This window comes from Musca vetustissima, unplaced genomic scaffold (assembly GCF_032173495.1).
Source record: "Musca vetustissima isolate MV318-11 ecotype Yass unplaced genomic scaffold, APGP_CSIRO_Mvet_v1 utg64969, whole genome shotgun sequence".
Classification (NCBI taxonomy): domain Eukaryota; kingdom Metazoa; phylum Arthropoda; class Insecta; order Diptera; family Muscidae; genus Musca; species Musca vetustissima.
In genome coordinates this window covers 36,779-59,071 of record NW_026875127.1, presented here as the reverse complement: position 1 = coordinate 59,071, position 22,293 = coordinate 36,779, and the positions used below count along the sequence as shown (strand labels likewise).

Genomic DNA, 22,293 nt, shown 5'->3' with positions numbered 1-22,293 from the left:
TAGAGAGGATATTTTAAATAGTAACTCATTTGAAAGGCATTGTTTTGGGGAAATGAAACAAAAAAAGGTTCAATCTGTCAGTGATGCATTAAATCACCATGGTTTCAGAAAAGGCCATTAATTCAGATGGGACAACCCACACAAACGGGAGAAATATTCAAACGTGAGAAATATTCTTAAAAACTTGCACACCTTATTCTGCAAGGCACCCATAATAGACCATGAAGAAATATTCTTTAATAAATCCACGCCTTGTCTAGGTCCCTGAAAAATATTCTTTAATAAATCCACGCCTTGTCTAGGTCTCTGAAAAATATTCTTTAATAAATCCACGCCTTGTCTAGGTCTCTGAAAAATATTCTTTAATAAATCCACGCCTTGTCTAGGTCTCTGAAAAATATTCTTTAATAAATCCACGCCTCAGTTGGCCCTTGAAAAATATTCTTTAATAAATCCATGCCTTGTCTAGGTCCCTGAAAATATTCTTTAATAAATCCATGCCTTGTCTAGGTCCCTGAAAATATTCTTTAATAAATCCACGCCTTGTCTAGGTCTCTGAAAAATATTCTTTAAAAAATCCTCGGTTTGTTGAGGTCCCTGGAAAAAATATTCTTTAAAAAATCCTCGGTTTGTTGAGGTCCCTGGAAAAAATATTCTTTAAAAAATCCACGCCTTGTTTAGTCCTTAAAATAATATTTTTTTAAAAAATGGACTCCTTGTTGAGGTCCCTCGAAAAAATATTCTTTAAAAAATCCACGCCTTGTTGAGGTTCCTCGAAAAAATATTCTTTACAAAACCCACGACTTGTTGAGGTACCTCGAAAAAATATTTTTTTAAAAATCTAAGCCTTGTTGAAGTCCTTCGAAAAAATATACTCTAAATATTCTTTAAAAAATACACACCTTGTTGAGGGCCTCGAAAAAATATTCTTTAAAAAAATCCACGGCTTGTTGAGGTCCCTGGAAAAAATGTTCTTTAAAAAATCCACACCTTGTTTAGTCCTTAAAAAAATATTTTTTTTTTAAATCCACTCCTTGCTGAGGTCGTTCTAAAGAAATATTTTTTTTAAAAAATCCACTCGTTGCTGAGGTCTCTCGAAAAAAATATTCTTTAAAAAATCCACTCCTTGTTGAGGTCCCTTGAAAAAATAGTCTTTAAAAAATCCACGCCTTGTTTAGATCCCTCGAAAAAATATTTTTTTAAAAATCCATGTCTTTCGAAAAAATATTCTTTAAAAATCTAAGCCTTGCTGAGGTCCTTCGAAAAAATAAACTCTCTAATATATCCACGCCTTGTTGAAGTCCCTCGAAAAAATATTCTTTAAAAAAATCCACGCCTTGTTGAGGACCTCAAAAAATATTCTTTAAAAAATCCGCGCCTTGTTGAGGACCTCGGAAAAATATTCTTTAAAAAAATCCACGGCTTGTTGAGGTCCCTGGAAAAAAAAATTTCTTTAAAAAATCCACGCCTTGTTTAGTCCTTAAAATAATATTTTTTTAAAAAAATCCACTCCTTGCTGAGGTTTTTCGAAAAAAATATTTTTTTAAAAAATCCACTCCTTGCTGAGGTCTTTCGAAAAAAATATTTTCTTAAAAAAATCGCGCCTTGCTTAGGTCTTTCGAAAAAAATATATTTTTAAATCCATGCCTTGCTGAGGTCTTTCGAAAAAAATATTTTTTAAAAAATTCACGCCTTGTTTATTCCTCAAAAACTATTCCTTACAAAATTCACTCTTTGTTGAGGTCCTTAAAAAATTATTCTTTAAAAAGTCACGCTTTGTTTAGGTCCTTGAAAAAATTATTCTTTAAAAAAATCCACGCCTTGTCTGAACAAATATTTTTTTTCTCATGATGGTCCTTGAAAAAAATATTAGGTATTAGGAGGGACCCTAAAAATAAATTTGCCCAAAATAGCATATATGGTTTTTTTTCGCTAATGATCTAAAATACAGCCTACTTAGCCGATTACTTTAAATTAATGAGTAAATTATGTAAAATAAATTACCTACTTGTTCTTCTTTTTTTATTTAATCCGCTAAATTCTGTTGGGAAATTTATGCCAGTTATCCTTAATGATGATGATGGGCAAATTTTCAGCTCAGCAGACACATTTGAGTGTTTCTATTTCTGTTTTTTAATTCTCTAATGTAAAGTGCAACAACAATAACGAATTTTCACTTATTACAAAATTTCGTTTACATTTGACTTCATACTCCTGCATTTCACTTATAGATTTTTTGTTTTAAAACTATTTCATTTCATTGCATTTCACTTATAGATTTTTTGTTTTAAAACTATTTCATTTCATTAATATTGAGAGGAGACTCTTTGCGATGCAGCAGCAGCGCATCATCATTATTATTATTCCTTTGAATTGTTATAGCTCTTCATTTGAAATTCCATTAAACTAAATTCTTGTTGTTCTTCAAGAACAATATTGCATATCAATTACATGGCTCCTCGTTATATTCCAATTTTTTTTATTATTTTCTTTTCACGTACACTTCATTATTATTTATTATTTTTGTATTATTATTCTTGTTTTTTTATTTTACTTTCAGTATCAAAGAATTTAAATTGGGCGCCAGTTGTTTGTTATTCCTTTGTTTTATTTGGTATAAGTATTCCTTTTTAAACTCCCGTTCTAGGTAACTGTTTGAACCGTATGCTACCGAATCCCGCAAAAGACTGATTTCAAATCATCAACAACACCATTTGAATATTTTCAAAGCAAACATCTGTCCAATGTCTACGCCTGCAGATGGAAACAGCTGTGGCCAGAGCTTTTTAAGTTACTGGGGGGTGAGGCATTCAACAGGTGTTTGCAGTGTTGTTAGCTTTTATGGATGTTTATGTTTTGGAATCCAAAACATGTAACAAACTTAAACTCCACTCTATGGATATAACATATAATGTGATACACATGGATTCCATTAAGAAATGCTTTGCACCCACATGCTCCATTTATATACCATAACATCCACCGAATCCACTTAATCCAAAAAATGGATAAAAGCTTTAAAATATAAGAGAATTTTCTTTCAAAGGACTTTCCACCCCCTTTGGAAAGCTTTATTAAGATACACATGTACTTTGTTATTGTTGTTTCAAACCTTTTATTTATTTTCAAAATAGGAAGTAACGTTAAAAATTCTTCATGATTTATAAATTATATTGAAATGGTGTATTCGCCAATTATGCATTTGTTGGATGATCATCCTCACTACCGGCATCTTTTGTTGTCGATTTCCTACGATTCTTCGAACGTTCGGAATAACGTTGCACTTTCTTATGCCTAGGGGGTTCATCTTTTTTACCATTCTCACAGTCGGATTGTGAAAGACTGCGTACATCCTTGGATGTAGAATTTGAATCACTTTCTTCGGATAACCGCAAACGTGGCTTGGGCTGATATATGGCAATCGATGGACGGTCCTAGAAAGAAAGAAGAAAATACAGAATAAATATGTAAATGAATAAATTGAAGATCTACTGGCAAAATATTTTATCAGATAGGGCCAAAAGGTCCTTCCATAGAAGACTACAAGATCCTTTTAAAGTATTCCGACTGAGCTAAGAGTATTGTCATAGAAAAACTAAAGGTCTTCTCTTAGAAGACCAAAACGTCTCCTAGAAAACCAGAAGTTTTTCTTATAGAAGGGCCCGGAGATCTCATAGAGCTTACAGTCTTCTCACGGAAGACCTGAAGGTCTTCTCAAAGAAAAGATGATGGTATTCTCATAGAAGACCGGAAGAAAAAGGTCTTTTTAGAGACGAGCAGAAGGTCTTCTCATAGAAGTCAGAGAGAAGGCCAAAAGGCCTTTCATAGAAGACCGGAAGTTATTCTCATAGAAGGACCAGAAGATGAAGGTTTTCTTATAGAAGAGCTCTAGGTCTTCTTATAAAAGCGCTGAAGGTCTTCTAAAAAAAGAGGGTCTTCTCATAGAAGGTCTTCTCAAATGCCTTTCATAGGAGACCAGAAGTTCTTCTCATAGAAGGTCCAGAAGATGCAGGTCTTCTTATAGAAGAGCTCTAGGTCTTCTTATAAAAGCGCTGAAGGTCTTCTAAGAAAAGAGGGTCTTCTCATAGAAGGACTCAAAGATCTTCTTTAGGCCTTCTCACAATGGCCTAAAGGCCTACTCATAGAAGACCGGAAAAAAGGTATTTTTATAGAAGTCCGAGAGAATACCAAATGCCTTTCATAGGAGACCAGAAGTTCTTCTCATTGAAGGACCAGAATATGAAGGTCTTCTCATAGAAGAGATGAAGGTCTTCTTATAAAAGAGCTGAAGGTCTTCTCATAGAAGACCTGAAGGTCTTCTCATAGAAGAGCTGACGGTCTTCTCATACACCTTTTCCTTGAATATCCCATAGGTCTATTCTAGATATTCTGGAAACAGTCCCAACTTCCATCTCTTCTCTCAAGATTTTATGATCTACAATTCGTCATGAAACTTAGTTCGTAACTAAATACCCTTTGAACTCAACCTCCTATATACTATATTTTCCTTTCAACTCCACTGTAGATTTCCATTCAAACCTTCTAGGATATTCTGATCGTTTATAGAAGAATCTCCGATTTACAGCTCGCCTGTCTAAACAACATTTGGTCTATAGAAGGCTTCCTAATCATCAGCTTTTCTATAGAAAAGGTACTGATCTTAGGTTCATCTATATAATTCTTCATTCATATCTCCCATTCAGATAAAGACTCACTGCTTCTGCTCATGTATAAAATCTCACATTTTCACCTAGTGTCTATCTTCCACATTCTGCTTTTCTCATGGAACAGAAGTCAGATGGTCTTCTCATAGAACATAATGTTAAAGTGTGGCCTGATTGAAAATATTTTTCAAGGTCTATAACTATAGTTAGGTCTATAGTTTCCCTTCCTATGCTTACCTTATTACGAATACGTCTTTCCTCACGACGTTCCTCTCGCTGCTTCTCTGTAAGAGAAGCCAAAAATTCTTTACTTTCATTATCTAATTCCCCAGTGGCAGCTTTGACTTGTGAAACATCGGATTTATTAGATGCAGATTCCAATGATTTGTCTATGTCATCTTTCGATTTTTCATTTTCATCACCCGCCGATGATCCCCCAGGCGGCACAGTCAGAGTTGTGGCTGCGGTGATAATGAAATTCCTCACCGATTCGGTTAACATATCAACTGCTTTCGATTTCTTTAAGATTTCAATGGGCTTATTGGGTTCTGCCGAGGAGGAAGTAGATGGAGATGGTTTAGGTTCACTCTCCTGTTGTGACTTTCCTTCCTCCATTTTTTTACCTTGTGAGGCATCTTCTTTCTCTGCAGTCGATGATGTAGTTGCCGCCACTCCATCATTATCTTTATTATTACTTTGCATTTCCTTTTGGGCTTTTTTCTTTTGCAAGTAGGCCTCATGGCGCAAACGATTACGTTCTTCTCTGCGGCGGGCCCGAGCATTTTTCGGTTCTTCACGATTTTGAGCGGGCTTTTGGTCCGTCGTCTTCTCTGGCACTTTACTGGCATTATCCGAAGTTAAAACTTTCAACGGTTGACTTGGTGCAGGGGTAACCTGCTTCCTTTTTTCTTTCTCCTCCTCGCGACGTTTCTTCTTTTCGGCGGTACGTTTTTTAGATTCCTCGCGGCGTTTTTCCTTCTTACTAGCCAGATATTGCAACAAAGGTGTGGAAGTAATTTCCTCTTTTTTCGAATCCAAAGAAAATTCCAATTTACTTTCACCACCCTTGGCAGCCGCCTCACGATCTTCTTCCAGTTTCTTGAGAAATTGTTGATAGTGTAGCTCCTGTTCGATGGTATTCACCTTACTATCACTATTGCGTGATTTGTTCTTTAGGAACCCTTGAAAGGGTGCGAACTCCACAATGGCTGCATATTCATTACCCTTGTTGTCGACAAAGACATAACCATCAAAGCGGTCACGAAACAGAAAGACATCTTCGTAATTTTTCAGCGTGATATAGGCTCGACAAGTGGCATCGAAGCCAAGGGACCAATCTGCGGCTGCGAAATAATAGAAATCATGTTCCGGCAGTGGATCAATTTGTTTGAGGAACTCCTCCTCAGTCATGGTCGGTGGTAGGTGACGTATGACGATCTGAAATGAGTATTTCTTTTTTAGATTTTGTTGGTATTATTGGAATTCCTTGCTACTTACCTTTGTTGGAGGCTTAGCCTTGTCACGATTTCTATCCCGCCTAGACTTCTTGGCGCTGCTTTTTTCGTCCTTTGCCATGTTTTTAACGAAACTTTTAGAAAATTCGGAATTCTGCGTCTGAATAAAGCGACAGATAAATGTTCAATAGAAAAACGGGAATCAAAACAAAACAAGCGATGAATAAGCAAACAGAAGAATCCACAAAAATAGGTATCTGTAAATCGTTTTTGAACTCAATCTAAAAGGGAAATGTGTTCTAAATCTATTTTCTTTGCTGTTATTGTCCTGAATAATACATTTAATATATATTCTTAATTTTTTATAATTTATTGTTTATTTAATTTCATATAAATCATTTTATTACCCACTCGACCTACATAACCCTACTTACGAACAGAACACAAAGCCTTTCACTGACGCCGTTGTTTATAATGGGGCAACCCCAGTGTTTGTGGCGTCATTATTATAACGGCAGTTTTTCATTTCGGATTGTTAATTTTTATAAATCAAATTTTCAAGGAAATATAGAATTTGTGTTGTGTTCCGAACATTAAAACAATTGAAGCCGACTAAATCGTGTCCTTGGTTGTCAAATAAATGTAATGAGTGATGGAAAAAGGTGAATTGAAAAATGTAGTGTCATCCTCAAAAGTGCCCGGAAATAAAAATGTCATTTTGTGGGAAAATGATCGTTCCGAATCGTGATTTTGAGTATCCTGAATAAAGTTTTGTGGACATTAGTGTATATTTATTAAAAAGTGTGTCTATGTTTATTCCGCAATAAAAGAAAGGCAATAGCTGGGGTACACCATGGACGAATAATGGAACTTTTCAATACTCAAAGGTAAGTGGATATTCTGCAACTCTAAATTGATTAGAATAATTCACATTTATTTTTTTTAGAACTTCGAATAGTACAATAGATGAGAATAGGCTTATTTAATGTGAATCTGTAGGTAGGGTGTCTTTAAAAATTATTTAAAAGAGGCTTTGAAGTCCAGGGAATTATTATAGAAGAGCTGGAGGCCAGAGAATATCCATAGAAGTTGTGACATGGTAGTCTTTATAGGATCTGAAGGGATTACTTCCTGATATTTTGATCGCTTATAGAAGAATCTCGCATTTTCAGATCGTCTATAGCTCGTGTATAAAAAACTCCCAGAGCTCCATTAACTTTAATTCCTCTACAAAGAGCGATATGAAAAAACGTAGTCTGTAGACGTGCTGTGAAAAGAAAGCCTTTTTAGACCGGAGTTTTTATACACGAAATGAAATAGGAAGGCTACAAACGAGCTGAAGGAGATAGAAATGATTAATCGGGAGTCTTTTTAGACAAATTAAATGTATTATTTATAGACGATATAAATGAAGTTTCTATAGGGGAGCTGAGGGGAGGGGAGAGACGAGCTGATGCAGGGAGTATTTTTATGCGCGATAAAGGACAGGCAGTCTTTATAAACGAGTTAAAGATAGTATTTATATTTATAGACATAACAAGTGAAGTTTTATATAGGAACATTTCTATAAACGAACTGAAGATTAGCGAAATATCTGAAATGTTTCTATATTTTAGTAGGTGAAAGTCGTGAAGTCTTCTATTGACGTTCTCATGATCGAGATATATAGAGTAGTTAAATATAGGGGAGTCTTCTATTAACAATCTGACGGATATCTTTCAAAATGAACTGAAGGACAGAAAAAGGCTGACTTCGACATTCCCTTACCCTTAGTTTTCGTTAATGATGGTGTCAGGTGTTTCTCAGTGCTATGTTCTGCTGATTCATCCATATTAACGATTTCAATATATATATATATATATATATATATCAACGCCTTAATAGACCTTTAAAAAATATGTTTAAACTATCTACGCCTCTTATAGGTCTTTAAAATATTTCTGTAGACCATAGAATTCATCTAATTCCCATTATATTCCCCCTTCTCACCTGTTGATATTCAAATTTTGATATTCCTTAAAAATATTTTACTATAAAAAATCTACGCATGTGATAGGTCTAGAAAAAATATTTGAAAAACATAAACGCCTCTGATGGGCCTTGAACAAATAGTTTTTAAACATCCAAGCTTCGAATATGTCTCTGATAGACTTTGAAATAATATTTTGAAACATCCAAGCTTCTAATAAGCCTTGAAAAAATATATTTAAAAAATCTTTACTTCTGAGATTCCTTGAAAAAAAATATTTTTAACAAATCAACACCTCAGAGGGTCCTTGAAAGATCTTATTTTAAAAATATACGCCTCTGATATTCCCTGAAAAAATATATCTAAAACATATACGCCTTTGATAAGCCTTATAAATGTTTTTAAAATCTATTTGCCTCTTATAGGCCTAAAATAAATATTTTTGAAGAATCCGGGCTTACAATATTTTTTGTAAAAAATCCACGACTCTGATAGCAATTCAAAAATATACATTTAAATTATCTACGCCTCTTAGTCCTTATAGTTAGATTTATAGAAGGTTATATATTCGGACAAATTCTGCATTAAATATAGAAATAAAATGTTTACATTTTTAATCACATTTATTTATGAATATTTAAAATTTATTTTTCCTTAAAATATTTTAGTTACATACATATAAAAAAATAATAATAAAAATGTACAATAATATATAATATAAAGCCAATTTCTAAGAAAAGGAACACAAAATATATAGTTTCTTATGTTTTGTTGTTGTTTTTACAGAATTAAAAAATAAAAAAAAAATATAACAGGGGGAAAAATTATATATAGAAAAAAAATAATTAAAGCATATCGAATTTTTTTATAAAACAAATTGCTTTTCAGTCAATATGTATTGCAGCAATACACAAATATATATTTTTTATAATAATAAAATAATCAAGAAATGAGAGAGAGAGGATAGTTAGATTTTTTAAGATAGAGGAGAAGCGATTAAAATAAAAAAGGAAATATATATTACAAGGAAAAAAACAAAAAATTATCAATTATCGTCTTAATATTACACGAAATAATTTTTTCTCATACAAATAATTTTGTTCATAAAATATTATAAAATACTTTGTTTTCTGCGAATTTTTTTAGTTATAAATAATACACATGAGAGGGAGAGACTCGAAAGCCAATCTTTGTTCTTAATTACATTTATATATACCGAAAAAAATTCATTGCTAAGTGACGAATTATTTTTTTCTTTTCTTATTCTCGAATACAAATAATGTCTTGTTATTTTTGTTGAGAATACTTTTTAATTTTGTTTGCAAAACATAGCTACAGTTTTTTACTCTATTTTAAAATTTGTTAATGAACCTAATATATTTTATTATTTTTATAAATTTGATTTTTTGTTATTATAAAAAATTGTATGAGTATGTATTTTTACGTTTTTTTTTTTCTTTATAAAAGTTCTAAGTGCATTTGAGACAAGTGTATGCATTATTCATAATGTGAAAATTGGAGAGGGAGTAGGGTCGCCTGTCATGGTTTTATGTCGAAATGCAAAAATTCCCTTTCATTTAAAATTAAATTCTACCAACACATCAGATCACTTGTTGTTTTTGTCATTAATATTACTAAAATTGTTTAGGTTATATATGACCTAAGCTATATGCATAATGTTTTTCTTTTTAATGTCTCGATTAAAAATCTTATATTGCAGTTTAAACTTAAAAAAATAGAGTTTTGAGTTTTAAAACAAAACAAAAAAATTGTTTATGATGATTTTTAGCTACTAAATTAAATTATGTAAATATATATGTATATATAGCTGATGATTATTATTGGCAAATACTAAGGAGTTACTGTTGTTGTATTATTATGGGTTATGTTGTTGTTGTTGGGTTTTTATCCATTTTGTCTAAATACTTGAATTATTTGTTCGCTTTTTTTTCATTGATTGAAGCCTTGTAGTTGTTGGTTTATTTTTTGTTGTTACTAATTGGAAGTTTTTTTTAAGCTTCAACGGGGAAGAAGTCTTTGAGCAATGTTGTACGCCGTTTTTCGGCAATGTCCATTTGGTTTTCTAAATCGCCCAGATCTGTCGTTTCGGCCCGTTCAATTTTCCACGAGAGATTTTCAATTTCAGCTTCAAGTTGGGCCTGAAATAAAATAAAATAAAATATAACACATTAGCCATGCATTTTTTAAAAAATGATAGGATTTGAAAAACTATTTTTCAAAAAAGCAAGTCTCTGATTGACCTTGACAGTCCTTAAAAAATATTTTTTAAAGATCAACGCCTCTAATAGGCCTTAAAAAAATATTTTTTGGAAACCAAGCCTTTAATAGACCTTAAACAATATGTTTAAACCATCAACGGCTCTTTTAGGTCTTTTCTATAGCCCATAGAATTCATCTAATTTCCATAATATTCCCCCTTCTCACCTGTTGATATTCAAAGAGATCCTTGCGTGAACCACTCTCCATAAAATACGCATATGGATAGGTATACTGCAATGTATAACGGCACTTGGCCAATAGTGCAGCAGCATTAAACAAATATTGCCAATCGATCCAGGTGCCACGACCCTTCATCACTTTCTCATTGATACGCTGACGTAAACGATCCAATGTCTGCTGTTCCAATTGCATCGATTTCGAATGATTCTCCCAACGTTCGTAGTAATGGAGGTATTTCTTTAAGGCTTCTCTGGCTTGTACATGCACTGATTCGTTGGCAATATTTGGATTATCCTTATATCGTGAACATTCATAATATTCCGAACCGTGTGTCTTCCAGTCGCCCAAACACATCCAACAGAAATCATATTTACAATTGAAACATTGCATATGATTGCAGCCGCCATTCTTTTCGATGCAAATGTGACACTTGGGGCAGTCTTTGGTATTGGCACTGATGTAATTGGCCGTCTCGCTGTCGTCGGCACATTTCGTTAGCCATTTTCGTATCACCTGGCAATCTGTGGGCGCATGATAGTCCATGCCACATTTGAAGCAGAACGATGTACTGCATGAGGTGCAGACGGCACGCTTGGGGGCGATTTCGCGGGAGCGGACAATAATTTGACAATTGGGACCGGGACAGAAACGCAATTCCGGATGTGACTTGACATAGTCTTTGAAAGCGAACTGTTGGTATTTTTCACGCATCACAGCGCGGGTTACCAGGGTAAGCACCAGATCTTCAGGAACACGAACATTGCACATTTGAGCCATACAACCGATTTGAGTGGAAATTCCCTGGGAAACAAAATTCAAACACATTAATAAAAATATTATTTTTTAAAGTTATGTTGAACTCACTAGGAATATTTGAGTTTCAAAATACATGGACCAGCAGTCCTTACAGAACGAATGGCCACAGGATAGACTGTAGAATTTATCACCTTGCTGGACTGTTGCACAGACGGGACACATCATTTGACTGCGTGACAAACTACTGCTACTGTTACTGGTTGTGGGTGTGGTAGTTGGAGATTTACTATAAGTACTTAGGGTACCCAATGATTGTGGTGCGACAACACCAGCACCAACATTTGTGGGTGATGATGATAATGCTATGGAAGAAGATTCTGCAGCCGCCGCAGCACTTGTTGTTGCCGCCACATTATCTACTTCTAACGAGGGATCTGTATTATTGCAAGCTGGTTTGATGCGAGTCTCCACCAATAGTGAATTGGCATTCTGGCGATATTTATCAACGACCACCTGGTTGATCCATTGATGTTCGAGCAGTAGCACCTTTGCCAATGACGGTGTTATTTGTAATATTGTGTTTAGTTTTTCCACAGATTCGTTAAGTAATTTTTCTACTTCTTCAACGGTTAGGCATTCGTATTCAAAATACTCTGGATCGGTTTTCTTGGGATCTAAATGTTCGACATCACAATCTTCACCTGGAAAGGGAGAGATAAAAAATTCAATTTTAATTTACAATAATAAGTCCACACATATGAAGGAAATTAAAATATATAGTTTCAATATTTAATTTAATATTGCCATGTATGATCTCTACAACTCCTCTTTATAAGCCTTAACGGCCAATAATATATTACAAGTTCAATATACGCCTGAGAATAATTCAATATCGATAATAATTAAAAATATATATTTACAAAAGATGAATAAGAAACCGAAATACTTGTATGATCCCACCATTTATAAGTCTGCCGAACAAAATTTTTCGTCGTAGGGTATTAATGATTCATTCATTCCCTGGGTATTTACATATTGTTTTATATTAATTTGATTTTATAAATAAAATGCAATCAAGGTTTTTTAGTCGTGTCATTAACGCCTCATGCGTCCGAAGTGTAAATGAAATTTAAAATTAATGAATTCAAATATAACGTCAAACACCTGCCTTATGAGGAGACGCTGATTAATATATAACAACAATTACGGAACCACATTTAAAAAGGTATTGAATTAGAACAAAAAAATGCTTTTATTTTTGATTTGCATTGCGTTCCTTGACCCCCAGATTATAAACAAACATGTAAAGCGTTCGTAATGTACGGTCGGGTCGAACTTTATATACCCTGCATACTGAGGCGAACAAAATCAATAAATAAATTGTTGTCAGGAGAAAATTAAATACCATTAGATCCTCAGGACTTGAACATAACGAACATGTTGCATGACCTTTGTATGACCGTTGCATGGACTCATATTAAACGATTTCTCTCCGATATTAAAGTTATAATCGGTTTTCTGGGAATTAAATTTTTATTTTTGTTAAAAAATATCTCTTGATAGCATTATAGGTTTTCTTGGGACTAACATTTTATTTTTGTTAAGAAAAAAATGCCTCTTGAGGGTAATTGGGTCCATTGTTGTATATAAATATAATAACTTTGTTTGGAAATACGCCAAAGTCCATCAAAATACCTATAAAAGAGGCTGAACCTTTATATGGTGGCCCTAGCCAAATATCGACCTATATTTATAATTTTCTGATAGGATGATTAGCCACACAATTAGAACTCAAAATTAGAGGCTATTTGATATTCTGAAAACAGACCTGAAATCCAAAAAAAAATATGAAAACAAATTTGAACCATTATAAGGGGTACTATATAAAAACTTGGACCAATATTGTTAATTTTTGGCAGGAGGATTTTACATCCAATTAGAACCCATTCGGTTGAAAAACATACCTGACATCCTCAATTATTGGGTGGGTACCTTTATATAAGAGCTATATCAAAACGTGGACCTATATAGGTAGGTAGGTCGATTTGACATCCAATAAGAACCGAAAAAGAAGATTTGCTACCTAATGAGAACAAATTGTACAAAATTACAGACAATTCGGTAGGAAACACTGCAGAAAATACCGAATATGTGAGGGCTATACCAAAATGAAAATAGGTCTTCGAAAAATAACTTCGATTATGAATCTAAAAGATCTTCGCAAAGTATTCTCAAAATACCCACGTTAATGAGGATTATTGGGTGATAGGTTTTGATAATTTTTTCACGAAAGACTCATTTCAGATCGTCTATAAAGACTCTCTTCAGCTCGTCTATAAATACCTGCCTCCCTTCAGCTCGTCTATAAAGACCTGCCTCCCTTCAGCTTTTCTAGAAAGACTCCCTTTCGCTCGCCTTTACACCTCGTCAGACTTCTATACAGTCTATAAAGACTGCCTGCTTCACCTCTTCTATATAAGTTCACCCTGTTGCAGCTCTTCAATGGAGAATACTTTAATACGCCTAAAAATACTCCATTCACTGTATCTATAGAAGGATTCCCCTCAGCTTATCTATAAAGACCCCCTTCAGCTCGTCTATAAAGACTCCATCTTTAGCACTCTTAAAAAAACAGTGTTTTTCAGTTCTTAAAATATTTTTTTTTAAATGTGCACATCAACACACACACACACCCATATCTCTGTAACAGTTTGTTCATTTTCCATGATAGCTGGCTAATGGTAAATGGTATTGATTTTTTCTGTTATTTTGTTATTATCTGTAAAATTTCCAAACGACCCGATATACTAATATCAATTTTCCATTGCAACAACTGAGATATGGATGGGAAAACATTGTTTTTATTTGTTGTGAGCGCTATTTACATTCTTTGCTGCTGCTATTATATTTTTCCCGATAGCGGAAAAACGGAACAGAGAAGCGAGAGAATGGAATAAAAAAATGATTATATGAACCTTGTTTTTCAAATGGTTGGGTAAACATGATGAAGGTTACATTGGCATTTAAACATTTATCCACATGACGATGATGATGACGATGTGATGTCGCCGCCAGACACATAACGTAACGTAACGCATGCAATATTTTTAACCTCCGTCCCTCTTTATAAATGGCCACAACAAAATCGAAGTAGTACTCTTGGGTAGACATTTCGGAATCATGCAAACATTTTTTTTGTTAAAGTACATACCCACACTTACTACACATTCTGTTTGTATGGCCAAGATGATGATTATTAACCATTTTGTTGTTCTTGCTATATATTATTATTTATCCAAAGACAATAAATCATAGGGCCTATGGCGGCTGGCTACGCCAAAATTTCAGTTTGAAACAGTTGCGAATGTAAATAAAACACATTGCCTGCCTGTTTTTGGTTTTTTTTATATTCAAAGCTAATATTATTAAAGATGATGCAGGGAAAAAAGGTAAAACAAACAAAACAGAAAATCCCAATCAAAAGTGATTTAGGAAATTAATGTTGTTGGTGGTGTCTGGTCGTTCGGACGGTCGACCACTCAACCATGCAATTCGAATGAATTTTTTGTGTCTACTCTTTTAGGTGGTGATCGTTGTTCGACCAATGCAATATTATTGAGCTAGTGGTGGTGAATGTTTACTTTTCAGTATTTGCTTAAGTCATTATGATGAAATATATGGTATGTATTCCAATGAAGACTACCTGCATATCAATACCCCATGAATTGTTTGGATGAAAATATAATAGCGCACTTCAAAATGAATTAAAATGGTTTCTATAAAGACAACCCTCATTTCATCTAATAAGACTCTTTTCAGCTCGACTACAGAGACTCCTTTCAGATATAAAGACTACATTCAGCTCGCCTGTAGATACTATTCAGATCGTCTTCCTTCTGTCAACGCGTCTATGAAGGCTCCTTTCAGTTCGAATATACATATACTTCATTCAGCTCGTCTATAAAGACTCCCGAAAGACTCTGCCCTTCAACTCGTCTATAAAGACTCCCTTTAGCTCCTCTACAGAAGACTCTTTTCAGGTCGTTTATAGAAGGCTCCCTATAAGTCGTCTATAATGACTTCGGTTTGTATATAAAGACTCCCTTCAGCTCGTCTATAGATGTTTCCGTCAAATCTATAAAGATACGGTCCACCTCGCCTATAGAAGACTCTGAACGGTGTCTAAGGAAAACTCGCATCAGCTCGTCTATAGAGACTCCCTTCAGCTGGTCTATAAAGACTCCCTTCAGCTGGGCTATAGAGACTTTCTTCAGCTCGTCTATAGAGGCTCCCTTCAGCTCGTCTATAGAGGCTCCCTTCAGCTCGTCTATAGATACTCACTTCAGCTCGTCTATAGAGACTCCCTTCAGCTCGTCTACAGACTCGCACCAGTTCGTCTATATAAATTTCCTCCAGCTCGTCTATAGAGACTCCCTTCAGCTCGTCAATAGAGACTCCCTTCAGTTCGTCTATAGAGACTATTAAGATCGTCTTCCTTCCTTCAGCTCGTCTAAAGATAATTCCTACAGCTCGTGTAAATTACTACAGCTAGTCCAGTCTATAGAGACTTCTTTTAGCTCGTCTATAAAGGCTAGTTTCAGGTCACAAATAAAGACTCCCTTGGGCTTGTCTACAGAGACTGTTTCAACCAGTAAGGAAAGTAGTAAAGTCGGACGGGGCCGACTATATGATACCCTTCACCACAATGGGTATATTAAACAGGACTATTAACATTAAATTGGATGAAATAATATATGTGATAATGTGAATCTACCTGGATATATCCATAAACTATGTAAATCGACTTCAAACAAATATAAATAGGTCATACGTTGGGCTATGTCTGCACTTCTAGAAAACGCAACTACGTAGTTCTATGGTCAATTTTGTACGTTGTGCAAAATTTGATGTCAATCTGACTAACATGAGGAGTTTGATGTCCAATTTATTTGAAATCGGGGGAAAATATATGTGGAAGCACTATCCAAATATTAAGCGATTTCAAGCAAACTTGTCACAGGTTAGGTTATACTAATTTCAGAACGTTTTGTTCCTATTGGTTCCTTGTTGCGTCAATTACTTAAAATATGTGAGCTATATATGTGGGAGCTATTTAGAAATCTGGACCGATTTTCTCGAAACTTGGCAGACATCACTCTAGGCTCAATTCAGTACGTTATGCCAAATTTCGTGCAAATCGAAAGATATATAGGGACTTTGGGGCACCATTTACATGAAATCGGACGAAACTATATATGGGAGCTATATCTTAATCTGGACCGATTTTCTCGAAACTTGGCAGACATCATTCTAGACCTAAATGATTAGGCTGTACCAAATATCGTACAAATCGAAAGATATATAGGGACTTTGGGGCACCATATATATGAAATCGGACAAAACTATATATGGGAGCTAAATCTGGACCGATTTTCTCGAAACTTGTCAGACATCACTCTAGGCTCAATTCAGTACGTTATGCCAAATTTCGTGCAAATCGAAAGATATATAGGGACTTTGGGGCACCATTTACATGAAATCGGACGAAACTATATATGGGAGCTATATCTAAATCTGGACCGATTTTCTCGAAACTTGGCAGACATCAATCTAGGCTTAGTTCAGTACGTTGTGCCGAATTTCGTGCAAATCAAAAGGTATATAGGGACTTTGGGGCACCATTTACATGAAATCGGACGAAACTATATATGGGAGCTATATCTAAATCTGGACCGATTTTCACGAAACTTGGCAGACATCAATCTAGACCTAAATGATTAGGCTGTACCAAATTTCGTGCAAATCGAAGGATATATAGGGACTTTGGTGCACAATTTACATGAAATCGGACGAAACTATATATGGGAGCTATATCTAAATCTGGACCGATTTTCTCGAAACTTGGCAGACATCACTCTAGGCTCAATTCAGTACGTTATGCCAAATTTCGTGCAAAACGAAAGATATATAGGGACTTTGGGGCACCATTTACATGAAATCGGACTAAACTATATATGGGAGCTATATCTAAATCTGGACCTATTTTCTCGAAACTTGGCAGACATCAATCTAGGCTTAGTTCAGTACGTTGTGCCGAATTTCGTGCAAATCAAAATATATATAGGGACTTTGGGGCACCATTTACATGAAATCGGACGAAACTATATATGGGAGCTATATCTAAATCTGGACCGATTTTCATGAAACTTGGCAGACATCATTCCAGACCTAAATGATTAGCCTGTACCAAATTTCGTGCAAATCGAAAGATATATAGGGACCGTTTACATTAAATCGGTTAAATATATATGGGAGCTATATCTAAATCTGAACCGATTTTTCCCAATTTCAATAGAGTTCGTCCTTGGGCCGAATAAGTGACCTATGCCAAATTTCATCCAATTCGGATCATAAATGCGACCTGTACTTTGTTTACAATTTAACACCAACAGACGGACAGACGGACGGACGGACATGCATAAATCGACTTAAAAAGTGATTCTGTGCATATTCTCAAAAGGAACCATGTGTCTATCTCGTTTCCTTTTGTCTGTTACAAACATATGCACAAAGACATAATACCCTGTACCACAGTGTGGTGAAGGGTATAAAAATATGTACTTGAATTAAAAAAATATGCAATGGAATTTCCAACGAATCTTCCAAGATGTTACATACACAATGTCTAAATGAATATACCACCCGTATATTATAGTGTTGGGCATATATAGATGGGGTTTAACCCCACGCGTAGGTTATTGTCATGACTATGCACTGCAATACCACACATTAACATGACGACCAACAAAACAACGAACCTATCAAAGACTACGTCCTCATTGTTGTGAAATTGCCACAGTTAAGAGAGCGACGAAACGTGATTCAAGTGCAAATGTACGATTTTCAAGTTCATGTTGAGGTTTTATTGCTGCTGTTGTTGTTATTTTGCTATACTACGTATTTGTTATTGTTTTCTTTTCAGCCATTATTTTGTTTTTTATTTTTCCTACGTTTATTTTCTTAGTTGTGTTTACTTTTTCGTCGTCTTCTTGATATTGCACATCATTTTGAAAAGTAGTACCATATGATGACAATAATAATGATGTGTGTACAATGAACGGAACGTGGTGGTGGTGGAGGAAACATAAGGGTCCACATGATGTGGTATTTTCTACCTACAGGCATTCATTGTCATTCTTTGACGGATAGGTTGGTTATTATAGGAAGTCTGCTTGGTTTAATTGAAAACGATGATGACGTTAAAAAAGACGAAACGACGATTCAATCAAACCAAAATAGACCTGCAATCATGTTCACCATCAGCTTAGTTCGGTGTTTTGGTTGTTGATGGAAATTGTGAATAGGAAAACCCCGTGAAAAAGGCCATAGACCTCTTTTCTCTGGAAACTACTTTCCTTTAATTGCTGATAAAACAAAACAAAACAAAAAAGCAAAAACATATGGTATGTTGCATTTACTATTGCTGAGAATACTACTATTTTACTATTAAGAAATTCTTGTCATAGGACAGACACACACACACACTCGTCCACTCAACTCATTGATTCTTAGGACGATTTTAATGGTGTAAGAGGTCATTAACCATCTTAACACTAGAGACAGACACTACAAGATAGATAGTATTATTTTTGTTTTCTTATTGCTCGCTCCTCAGTTGATTTTTTTTTCTTCGTCTTTTCCCTTTTCCATTTCTTTTTGTGTGGTTGGAGATTCTAGTATGACCTGTTGTCTGTTGTTGTTGGTCTTTTTACACCCGGCTTGTGTTGGGATTTTTCCTATACAAAAGTAATTGTTGTTGTTCTTTCTGTTTTTTGACTTTAGATTACTACGGTTCATTGTCCACCACCACCATCATCATCACTCTGGTTACCTGTTTCTCAATGTCGAAGTAAACAAGCAGAAGAAGAATATAAAACTTTTTCTTTCTTTAATTGAGATGAAGTGATAAAAATATCTTCTATATATTGGGATATGGAGGTGTATTCAATACAAATATAGAATTCCTAGAAATTGTTTCTAATATCGAAAGACGATAATCGAATAAGTAAATATTTATTGAAAGGAATTAGTTCGATATCGAACAAATGAACCTACCGTGGACTATAATATATCTATCAGACAATAACTTAGGAGATTTCAACTGGGATTATTATTTTCGTTTCCAAAGGGAATCAGAGCCCAACGAACACTATACTTCTGTAAAATCGTCAAAGTTAGCTAAAGCATAAAAGTCTAGGATTTAAATTTATAAATATTGGATTATATATTAACTCATTAAGAAAATTTTCAAACCCCTAACATTTGTTTAACTATTTCGAAGTATATATTTCAAAATCAGGTCAACCGATAACTTATTTTTTGAGATGGAATCTCACCTTACGTTCGTTCGTTTAGATGAGCAGAATGTAGGTAGTTTTATAGAAGAGCTAAAAGGAAAGTTACATTGTATTTTGTATTGTAATTTGCTTATATCACATTTCATCGTTCCATGTTTTATATTTTGCCGAATTTCTGAAACTTGAATCTCTCACCGGATACCACCTTATGGGGTCTAAATATTCTTGATCAGAATAGCATTCAATGACGATTTTACATATACGTCTGTATGTTGAAATTACAATGGGTTCTCAGTATTTAAAATCAGCTATGACGTTCTGCATATCCTCCATATGAAGGTAACGCTGCAATTTCAATATTTAGTAGCATTTTTAAGGTGCCTTTCATTTTGTTTTGTTTGTTTTATCGAAATATAGGTAATTTAACGTTCCACCAACAACCCATATAATAGGTCAGTGTTTTTATATGCCACGCATTATCAGATAATCTTCCAGCAAAAGCAAACCATAGGTCAACGTATTTGAACGAACACAATGAACAGCTCCGAAGGCTATTGACCTTATCGCCAAGGTCTTCGAAACTAAGCTAAGCCAAACTGTTGGAGGACATAGGAAAGATCAACTTCCGGCCGTCTTTGAAACGTTGGATAATTAATTATATGTGTGGACATCAGTCATTGTATACGGAATTCAGAAATAGGAAGTAGAAGACATTGATGGAAACTGGGAGTTCACCAAGGTGGAAAGATCTCTCCGGAACTGTTTAACTTTTAATTTTTTTAATAATTCACAACCACTGGTATGGAAATCGTAATATAAGCAAATACGACCATGTCTTTGGGTCCTATTATTGATGGCATACAGATATGAGTTTCTTCCATCTGAGGAGTGTGAAAATATCCACCAACAAATTCATAGCCACACTGGTCACCACTCGGACTGCTGAAAATGAAATGTTCCCGATGGGTGTAACATTCGAAAGCCTTTCAAGTCGTTTGCGCAATCCACTGCTATTTGTGATAAGCCTAGAAGTAAGCACAAGGCCCTCAACACCTTTTTGACCTCTTATGGGAGAAACAGCTGCCTAGAAAGACACGAGCAGTTCCTTCCCTAAAATATTGAAATTTTGGAGGTCTAAGAAGTGGATGAATATTGAAAATTTTTGGAAAAAAGATGTACCCTACCCTATGAGAACACAAAGTATCAAACTAAACCGGATTTGGTTGAAAAACATGCCCAAAAGTTTGAAAATAGCGAACATTGGGCGTTACTGTTATATGGAGGATACCCTAAAAAGTGCACCATTTTCAATACCAAACATCGTAGAAATAGTAGAAAAAAATTTGCAAAATTTCAAAGCTCTAATTTCAATATTTCGAGTTCTATCCGGATTTCAATAGACGGTCGGACGAGGTGTTGCAAACGGAATGACAAATTTATGTTAGATTCCATCCTTAAGTAGAGTCCACTCAGGGTGCTTTTTCGTGAGAGTCATTTCTATCACCATGCGGTGATAGAAATTGCAAAAACTGCATTTATTTGATTAACAGATATCCTGTCCAATTACGAAATGCACAGTTGGTATTAGAGTGCAAAGAAAATTTTCGAATATTTCAGTTTATATTTATTCCGTTTATCCTATTTTATTTTTTAAAATAGAACACCCAGTAATGGCTATTAAGAAAAATTTCCTCAAAATAGGGGATGATCATAGAAACGTTATCAGAAACTGCTCCCTATTATTTGGTTGCATTTTTTCTATATCATTTTGGATTTTCAGTGGAGGTTTAAGAGAGAGCGTAACCATTAAAAATCATTTTAGATTATAGATTTAGATTCTAAAACTGAGAACGTGCCTATTCTAATTCGACTGCATTATTTTTCCCATAAGTTTGTAATGACGTCGATTTTTTGAATTCAAAAATTACACGTGACTTCTCATTTCTCCATTCTAAACTGGATTATAAAAATATTTCACACCTTTGGGCAGTTCAGCCAGCACGATTTCAAAATCTTAAATACCTAACATTAAAGAAAATTTAATTATTGAAACTTATTTAACTAAATCGAATGATTCTCTTACCTGAATTATAATAATCATCATATTCACAATCATTATCAGAATATTCCATATCCGAGTCGGCTGACATGTTGTTTATTCTGTTATATTTTTTGTTTGTTTGTAGTGTTGTTGTATTATTCCTTCTTTTCTTGTGTTCACAATTCCTTGATGTAATTTTTCTTTTACGTTTTTAATTATTTTTAATTCGTAGGGGGGATTATAATTCAAAACATCAGACTTTGTTTTTAAGTCCCCCGGTTATAGGAAATATTTTTTTTCTAAATTAAAAAAAATATATATGATCGCACCAATTTTTAAATAAAAGTTTTGAATAAAATACTACAATTCGAGAAGAAGAGCAGAGAATTACCGACAACCACTACGACGGAACCGCGACAGACAAAATGTGAACAAACCCGTGCCGAACACACACTCAACTGTTTCAATACTGACTGGCTGCCTGTTAGGTTGGCTGGCTGGCAAGGCAGGCTGTGACTCTGTGTGGTTGTTTGTTGGCGGCCTGGCTTGCTTGCTCGTGTTGTTGTCGTTGGTTGTGGTGGTGGTGCGCTTA

The 22,293-nt window shown here is 34.6% G+C and overlaps 2 protein-coding genes across 2 annotated transcripts; both read right to left on the bottom strand.

The window, feature by feature from the left end:
- Positions 1 to 3,194: 3,194 nt before the first annotated feature.
- On the bottom strand, positions 3,195 to 6,239 carry LOC133337633 (regulator of nonsense transcripts 3B). The gene is made up of 3 exons (XM_061545844.1): positions 6,162 to 6,239; positions 4,902 to 6,128; positions 3,195 to 3,434 (listed from the first exon to the last, which is right to left on the bottom strand). The coding sequence occupies exons 1-3, from the start codon at positions 6,237 to 6,239 to the stop codon at positions 3,195 to 3,197; spliced, it is 1,545 nt and encodes a 514-aa protein (XP_061401828.1).
- Positions 6,240 to 10,099: 3,860 nt separating this feature from the next.
- On the bottom strand, positions 10,100 to 21,838 carry LOC133337630 (potential E3 ubiquitin-protein ligase ariadne-2). The gene is made up of 4 exons (XM_061545840.1): positions 21,744 to 21,838; positions 11,412 to 12,004; positions 10,533 to 11,348; positions 10,100 to 10,246 (listed from the first exon to the last, which is right to left on the bottom strand). Exons 1-4 carry the CDS (start codon positions 21,808 to 21,810, stop codon positions 10,100 to 10,102), a joined length of 1,623 nt encoding a protein of 540 aa, XP_061401824.1. The 5' UTR covers positions 21,811 to 21,838.
- Between the last annotated feature and the right edge of the window lie 455 nt (positions 21,839 to 22,293).